Here is an 8,228-nt window from a genome sequence, read left to right on the forward strand (position 1 = left end):
GTTCGCAATTTTCTAGCGAGACTTTACTTTTTGTTCAATCACCGTACAATGTCTTACCTCCCCTAGCCATCAGGCACCGTACAATGTCGTACCTCCCCTCGCTGCCAGGCACTGTACAATGTCGCACCTCCCCTCGCCGCCAGGCACTGTACAATGTCTGTGGCAAACCTAGCCACTTCTGGACTATAATGTAAGAAAGGTTGTCTATAGGCTGTATTGTGTGCTATATAGATGTGACAGACCCTTCTGTCAGTACTGAAGGAGTTAACTGTGTTCAGCTTTAAGAAGCTATTGTGTACTGTCATTAAGGTTAGTGATAAACATTCCATTGTTTAATCACATCTAGAGAGCAGACGCCTAGTGATAAGAAAAGCCAAGTGTGTCTGGTGTTTAAGTTGTTATCTGCCTAAGTAAAGAAATGTACAACATTCTTTCAACCCCCCTTCTGGGGGGTCTGACCTGCATAAATACTGGGCATATGAGCCTTAATAAAGACATTCTGTTTTAAACCTGAAAACTGGCTGGGTTGTGAATTGCTGATTCCCTATGCAGGACATTGTTCCCTGGTGTTAACCCTTGGTATACTGTTGGTACTGTTACAATTGGTGGCAAGCGACGGAATGAACCTTATCGCCCAGAAGAGCAACTACACAAGGCAGTAACCTCAGGAAGAGGGGGATTACTACAATACTGACTAAGATGGAAGGAGTACCAGGGACCGAAGTGAATGGAGATGGATTATTCTAAGCTAAAGAGACAAACGTTAAAGGAACTGCTAGAAGCCAGGGGAAAGATAGGCAGCAGCAAACCCAAGACTATATTAATTGCCGAGCTGATGGAGGGAGACAGAGCTCGCAGCGCTACGCCTCCAGCAGCCATGGAGGAGACCCTATACCAGAGGGAAATGAGGACCAGGCTGGAATTTTTACCCCAACCTGTACCACGGGATATGCTATCCGTGGTAATGGCAGATGTGCAGGAGTATGTGATGGCACACAGTCCGCGGAATGCATCCTCCCGAGCAGAACCCATTTTGGACGCACTCAGCAACCCAGTAAGACCCAAAATCCCATACCATGCATTTAAAATGTTTTGTGAGGAGAAGGATGAGATCGATGGGTATTTACAGGATTTTGAGAGACTGTGCGAGTTACATGATTTGGAGCAGTCCGTATGGGTGCCGGTGCTAGCAGGCAAGCTAGCCGGTAGGGCAGCGGAAGCGTATCGCGCTGTACCCAGGGAGGACAGCAAGGATTACGCTAAAGTGAAGAGAGCGATCTTGGAAAGATATGCCATTACCCCAGAGGCATACCGGCGCAAGTTTAGAGGCCTGCACAAGCCAGAAAGAGATTCCCATGCAGAGTGGGCCCACAAGCTGGATCAAGCATCTCAAGGGTGGATACAGGCCAGCCAAGCTACCACCATGGAAGAATTGCGACAACTGATGCTGTTGGAGCAATTCTTTAACGGCTTGTCCCCAGAAGCCCAAGAATGGGTGAGAGATCGAAAACCCCTCACCTTAACCGAAGCAGCCAGATTAGCAGACCAGCATTTTGATGCCAGGAGGCACCATGGACTACAGCCTAACACCCCCACAGCGGCACCTTTTCGCCCAGCCCCAGGGAATCCACCACCCCCCTCACGATACAACGGACGGGCGAATATACAATGCCACACCTGCAAGCAGTGGGGACATATGGCACGTGAGTGCACCCAAAATCGGAGCAGACAAGCTTGGAACCAGGTCAGACAGAACCTGGCCCCAAGGGCGGTTGCTCACCATTACCAAACGGAGCCAGCCGCTCATGAGTTGTTGAGCACCCAAGCCGAGGAACCCCTGGGAATTCTGCATGAGGTGATGTCGGTCCAGGGACTTCGGGATTCGGGAGCTACTTTAACCCTGATAGCTCCCCATTTGGTGCCGGATACAGCACCCACTGGCGGATCCATGGCAGTACGAGGGGCAGGGGGAGCAGTATACCGATTGCCCACTGCTAGAGTGGAGTACAGACCCCCAGTCACCCCAGCAGCTGCCAGTTACCAACCCCCGGCGCACCGCTATACCACACGGCCTCCGGCCACGAACTACCCTCAGAGAGCCCGGTTCAATTCGCGGGGCTACTCACAACCTATTCGGTGCTTTGGATGTAAGCAACTAGGGCACAAAAGACCAGAGTGTCCCCTAAACGCAGCGAACCAAGCACAGTCCTGGAGAAGACCCGCCGGCGGAATCCCACATAATCCTCAGCCTGCGGCCCGCTACGTAGAGGCGCCAGAATGCTGGGGCAGCCTACATGAAGCCGACCCTGTGCAAGCTGCCCACCGGAATAACCGGCAAAGGGTTAAAGTGAATGGGAAGGAGGTCAGTGGTCTACGGGATACTGGTGCTACCATGACCTTGCTTCAAGAGAACTTGGTGTCTGAGAAACAGCACACTAGAGACACTGTGGCTGTGAGGGTAGCAGGGGGCGCTGTGTTCCGCCTACCTGTTGCCAGGGTACATTTGGATTGGGGAGTGGGCGCTAGACCTGTGAATGTGGGGGTCAAGAAGGACTTACCTGCTGATGTTCTCCTTGGAAATGACTTGGCCCCCCTTGTTTCTGCCTATGCTCCCATGGGTCCCGCTGATATTAACCCTGTGACTACCCAAGCCCAGTCCCTTCGGGAAGAGGTACATTTTAACCGTGGTGGACTACGCCACTAGGTACCCCGAGGCCATTGCTCTCTCCAACATCCATGCAGAGACGGTAGCTGAAGCCCTATTTGGGGAGCTACAACCTAGTTTGGTTTACTTACAAGTTGCTGTTACCTTTTATATTTTAATCAGGGCCCTCAAAAAGTTGCAGCCGTACCTGTATGGACAACCTTTTTCCTTACTCACAGATCACAACCCGTTGGTGTGGCTGAACCGTGTGGCCGGGGACAATGCCAGGCTGCTGCGCTGGAGTTTGGCGCTGCAGCCCTACGACTTTACCATTCATTACCGCCCAGGGAAACAAAACGGTAACGCCGACGGGTTGTCCAGACAAACTGAACTTGAAAAGTGATCTGTGAGTACTTCCCCCGACATCCCCAAGCCGATCCGTTGGGATCAGGCTGTGTATGCCGGCTTGGTTCTGGGGGAGCATTGTGGCAAACCTAGCCACTTCTGGACTATAATGTAAGAAAGGTTGTCTATAGGCTGTATTGTGTGCTATATAGATGTGACAGACCCTTCTGTCAGTACTGAAGGAGTTAACTGTGTTCAGCTTTAAGAAGCTATTGTGTACTGTCATTAAGGTTAGTGATAAACATTCCATTGTTTAATCACATCTATAGAGCAGACGCCTAGTGATAAGAAAAGCCAAACGTGTCTGGTGTTTAAGTTGTTATCTGCCTAAGTAAAGTAATGTACAACATTCTTTCAACCCCCCTTCTGGGGGGTCTGACCTGCATAAATACTGGGCATATGAGCCTTAATAAAGTACATTCTGTTTTAAACCTGAAAACTGGCTGGGTTGTTGTGGCAAACCTAGCCACTTCTGGACTATAACATAAGAAAGGTTGTCTATAGGCTGTATATTGTGCTATGTAGATGTGACAGACCCTTCTGTCAGCACTGAAAGAGTTAACTGTGTTCAGCTTTAGCCTCAGCTATTGTGCACTGTCATTAATGTTATTGACACACAGTCCATTGTTTAATCAACCTCAGAGAGCAGACCCTAGATGATAAGGAAAGCCAAGTGTGTGTCTGTGTTTAAATTGTTATCAGCTTGAGCAAGGTATTCTATTGTATCATGTAAAAGGGCGTGTTCCCTCCATCTAATGTACAACATTCTTTCAACCCCCCTTCTGGGGGGGGTCAGACCTGCATAAATACTGGGCATATGAGCCTTAATAAAAGTCATTCTGTTTAAAACCTGAAAACTGGCTGGGTTGTGAATTGCTGATTCCCTATGCAGGACATTGTTCCCTGGTGTTAACCCTTGGTATCCGGTTGGTACCGTTACAATTGGTGGCAAGCGACGGAATGAACCTTATCGCCCAGAAGAGCAACTACACAAGCCAGTAACCTCAGGAAGAGGGGGATTACTACAATACTGACTAAGATGGAAGGAGTACCAGGGACCGAAGTGAATGGAGATGGATTATTCTAAGCTAAAGAGACAAACGTAAAAGGAACTGCTAGAAGCCAGGGGAAAGATAGGCAGCAGCAAACCCAAGGCTATATTAATTGCTGAGCTGATGGAGGGAGACAGAGCTCGCAGCGCTACGCCTCCAGCAGCCATGGAGGAGACCCTATACCAGAGGGAAATGAGGACCAGGCTGGAATTTTTACCCCAACCTGTACCACGGGATATGCTATCCGTGGTAATGGCAGATGTGCAGGAGTACGTGATGGCACACAGTCCGCGGAATGCATCCTCCCGAGCAGAATCCATTTTGGACGCACTCAGCAACCCAGTAAGACCCAAAATCCCATACCATGCATTTAAAATGTTTTGTGAGGAGAAGGATGAGATTGATGGGTATTTACAGGATTTTGAGAGACTGTGCGAGTTACATGATTTGGAGCAGTCCGTATGGGTGCCGGTGCTAGCAGGCAAGCTAGCCGGTAGGGCAGCGGAAGCGTATCGCGCTGTACCCAGGGAGGACAGCAAGGATTACGCTAAAGTGAAGAGAGCGATCTTGGAAAGATATGCCATTACCTCAGAGGCATACCGGCGCAAGTTTAGAGGCCTGCGCAAGCCAGAAAGAGATTCCCATGCAGAGTGGGCCCACAAGCTGGATCAAGCATCTCAGGGGTGGATACAGGCCAGCCAAGCTACCACCATGGAAGAATTGCGACAACTGATGCTGTTGGAGCAATTCTTTAACGGCTTGTCCCCAGAAGCCCAAGAATGGGTGAGAGATCGAAAACCCCTCACCTTAACCGAAGCAGCCAGATTAGCAGACCAGCATTTTGATGCCAGGAGGCACCATGGACTACAGCCTAACAACGGACGGGCTAATATACAATGCCACACCTGCAAGCAGTGGGGACATATGGCACGTGAGTGCACCCAAAATCGGAGCAGACAAGCTTGGAACCAGGTCAGACAGAACCTGGCCCCAAGGGCGGCTGCTCACCATTACCAAACAGAGCCAGCCGCTCATGAGGTGTTGAGCACCCAAGCCGAGGAACCCCTGGGAATTCTGCATGAGGTGATGTCGGTCCAGGGACTTCGGGATTCGGGAGCTACTTTAACCCTGATAGCTCCCCATTTGGTGCCGGATACAGCACCCACTGGCGGATCCGTGGCAGTACGAGGGGCAGGGGGAGCAGTATACCGATTGCCCACTGCTAGAGTGGAGTACAGACCCCCAGTCACCCCAGCAGCTGCCAGTTACCAACCCCCGGCGCACCGCTATACCACACGGCCTCCGGCCACGAACTACCCTCAGAGAGCCCGGTTCAATTCGCGGGGCTACTCACAACCTATTCGGTGCTTTGGATGTAAGCAACTAGGGCACAAAAGACCAGAGTGTCCCCTAAACGCAGCGAATCAAGCACAGTCCTGGAGAAGACCCGCTGGCGGAATCCCACATAATCCTCAGCCTGTGGCCCGCTACGTAGAGGCGCCAGAATGCTGGGGCAGCCTACATGAAGCAGACCCCATGCAAGCTGCCCACCGGAATAACCGGCAACGGGTTAAAGTGAATGGGAAGGAGGTCAGTTGTCTACGGGATACTGGTGCTACCATGACCTTGCTTCAAGAGAACTTGGTGTCTGAGAAACAGCACACTGGAGACACTGTGGCTGTGAGGGTAGCAGGGGGCACTGTGTTCCGCCTACCTGTTGCCAGGGTACATTTGGATTGGGGAGTGGGCGCTAGACTTGTGAATGTGGGGGTCAAGAAGGACTTACCTGCTGATGTTCTCCTTGGAAATGACTTGGCCCCCCTTGTTTCTGCCTATGCTCCCATGGATCCCGCTGATGTTAACCCTGTGACTACCCAAGCCCAGTCCCTCCGGGAAGAGACGCTTCCATGTTTGGGGTGGGGGCAGTACTGAGCCAAGTTGGAGCAGATGGCGGAGAACACCCCGTAGCTTACTTGAGCCGAAAGTTGTTGCCCCGGACATCCCCAAGCCGATCCGTTGGGATCAGACTGTGTATGCCGGCTTGGTTCTGGGGGAGCATTGTGGCAAACCTAGCCACTTCTGGACTATAACATAAGAAAGGTTGTCTATAGGCTGTATATTGTGCTATGTAGATGTGACAGACCCTTCTGTCAGCACTGAAAGAGTTAACTGTGTTCAGCTTTAGCCTCAGCTATTGTGCACTGTCATTAATGTTATTGACACACAGTCCATTGTTTAATCAACCTCAGAGAGCAGACCCTAGATGATAAGGAAAGCCAAGTGTGTGTCTGTGTTTAAATTGTTATCAGCTTGAGCAAGGTATTCTATTGTATCATGTAAAAGGGCGTGTTCCCTCCATCTAATGTACAACATTCTTTCAACCCCCCTTCTGGGGGGGGTCAGACCTGCATAAATACTGGGCATATGAGCCTTAATAAAAGTCATTCTGTTTAAAACCTGAAAACTGGCTGGGTTGTGAATTGCTGATTCCCTATGCAGGACATTGTTCCCTGGTGTTAACCCTTGGTATCCGGTTGGTACCGTTACAGTTGTGAATTGCTGATTCCCTATGCAGGACATTGTTCCCTGGTGTTAACCCTTGGTATCCTGTTGGTACTGTTACAATGTCGTACCTCCCCTCGCCACCAGGCACTGTACAATGTCGTACCTCCCCACGCCGCCAGGCACTGTACAATGTCGTACCTCCCCTCGCCGCGAGGCCCTGTACAATGTCGTACCTCCCCTCGCCACCAGGCAACGTACAATGACGTACCTCCCCTCGCCACCAGGCAACGTACAATGACGTACCTCCCCTCGCCACCAGGAAACGTACAACGTCGTACCTCCCCTCACCGCCAGGCACTGTACAATGTCGTACCTCCCCTCGCCGCCAGGCAACGTACAATGACGTACCTCCCCTCGCCACCAGGAAACGTACAATGTCGTACCTCCCCTCGCCGCCAGGCACTGTACAATGACGTACCTCCCCTCGCCACCAGGAAACGTACAATGTCTTACTTCCCCTCGCCGCCAGGCACTGTACAATGTCGTACCTCCCCTCGCCACCAGGCAACGTACAATGTCGTACCTCCCCTCGCCGCCAGGCAATGTACAATGTCGTACCTCCCCTCGCCGCCAGGCACTGTACAATGTCGTACCTCCCCTCGCCACCAGGCACTGTACAATGTCATACCTCCCCTCGCCACCAGGCACTGTACAATGTCGTACCTCCCCTCGCCACCAGGCAACGTACAATGCCGTACCTCCCCTCGCCACCAAGCACTGTACAATGTCGTACCTCCCCTCGCCACCAGGCAACGTACAATGTCATACCTACTACATTCCACATATACGTGTAGCTCATTTTTGTCCTATCTGTATGGAGAAAATAATAATGAATTTTACTCTATGCCTTGTGTAAGGTATATTTGTGCCAAGTCATCGCCTCAGACCAGTTCACTCACCTGGTTATCTGTCCCTCCTAAGTCTGTTGGCTTCTGGACCATGTTATTCCCTTAGAATGCTGCAATGAGACCTATGCTTAGACAGGCGCATGTATCGTAAGGTTGTTGACACATTCTGGTATGTTCTTTGCATTGATTAAAAGCACCTTTTTATTTACAACAGGAAGCAGCCCTGGTTGTGGCTACAATGTGACCTGCACAAAAATAAATTAACTCAGATTTATCTCGATGATGCACCTGTGACCAGGATCCTGTCTGACTTTGAGGATTTATCGGTCAGTGGCAGACTATCACGCCACAGCAGTGTGGACCGAGTTAGAGAGGTAAGTGTGCAGCCACTGAATATTCACTGCTGAAATATCCAATTCCCAATATATATGTGTGTTTGTGTAAGTGTTTGTAGGCTTAACCTGTCAGCCAGTGAGCACTAATACAGCTGTATGAGATGTGTCTTTCAGACAGTGAGCACTAATACAGCTGTATGAGATGTGCCTGTCAGTCAGTGAGCACTAATACAGCTGTATGAGATGTGCCTGTCAGCCAGTGAGCACTAATACAGCTGTATGAGGTGTGTCTGTCAGTCAGTGAGCACTAATACAGCTGTATGAGATGTGCCTGTCAGTCAGTGAGCACTAATACAGCTGTATGAGATGTGTCTGTCAG

At 50.6% G+C, this 8,228-nt stretch overlaps 1 protein-coding gene across 1 annotated transcript in view; it reads left to right on the forward strand.

Moving 5' to 3' along the window:
- The window catches only part of CDC14A (cell division cycle 14A), a 202,902-nt gene that overhangs the window by 170,594 nt on the left and 24,080 nt on the right, over positions 1-8,228 (forward strand). The window contains 1 exon segment of the mRNA XM_053693735.1: positions 7,729-7,888. Within this exon segment, the coding sequence (XP_053549710.1) occupies positions 7,729-7,888 (160 nt within the window).

The sequence above is a fragment of the Bombina bombina genome, chromosome 10 (genome assembly GCF_027579735.1).
Source record: "Bombina bombina isolate aBomBom1 chromosome 10, aBomBom1.pri, whole genome shotgun sequence".
NCBI lineage: Eukaryota > Metazoa > Chordata > Amphibia > Anura > Bombinatoridae > Bombina > Bombina bombina.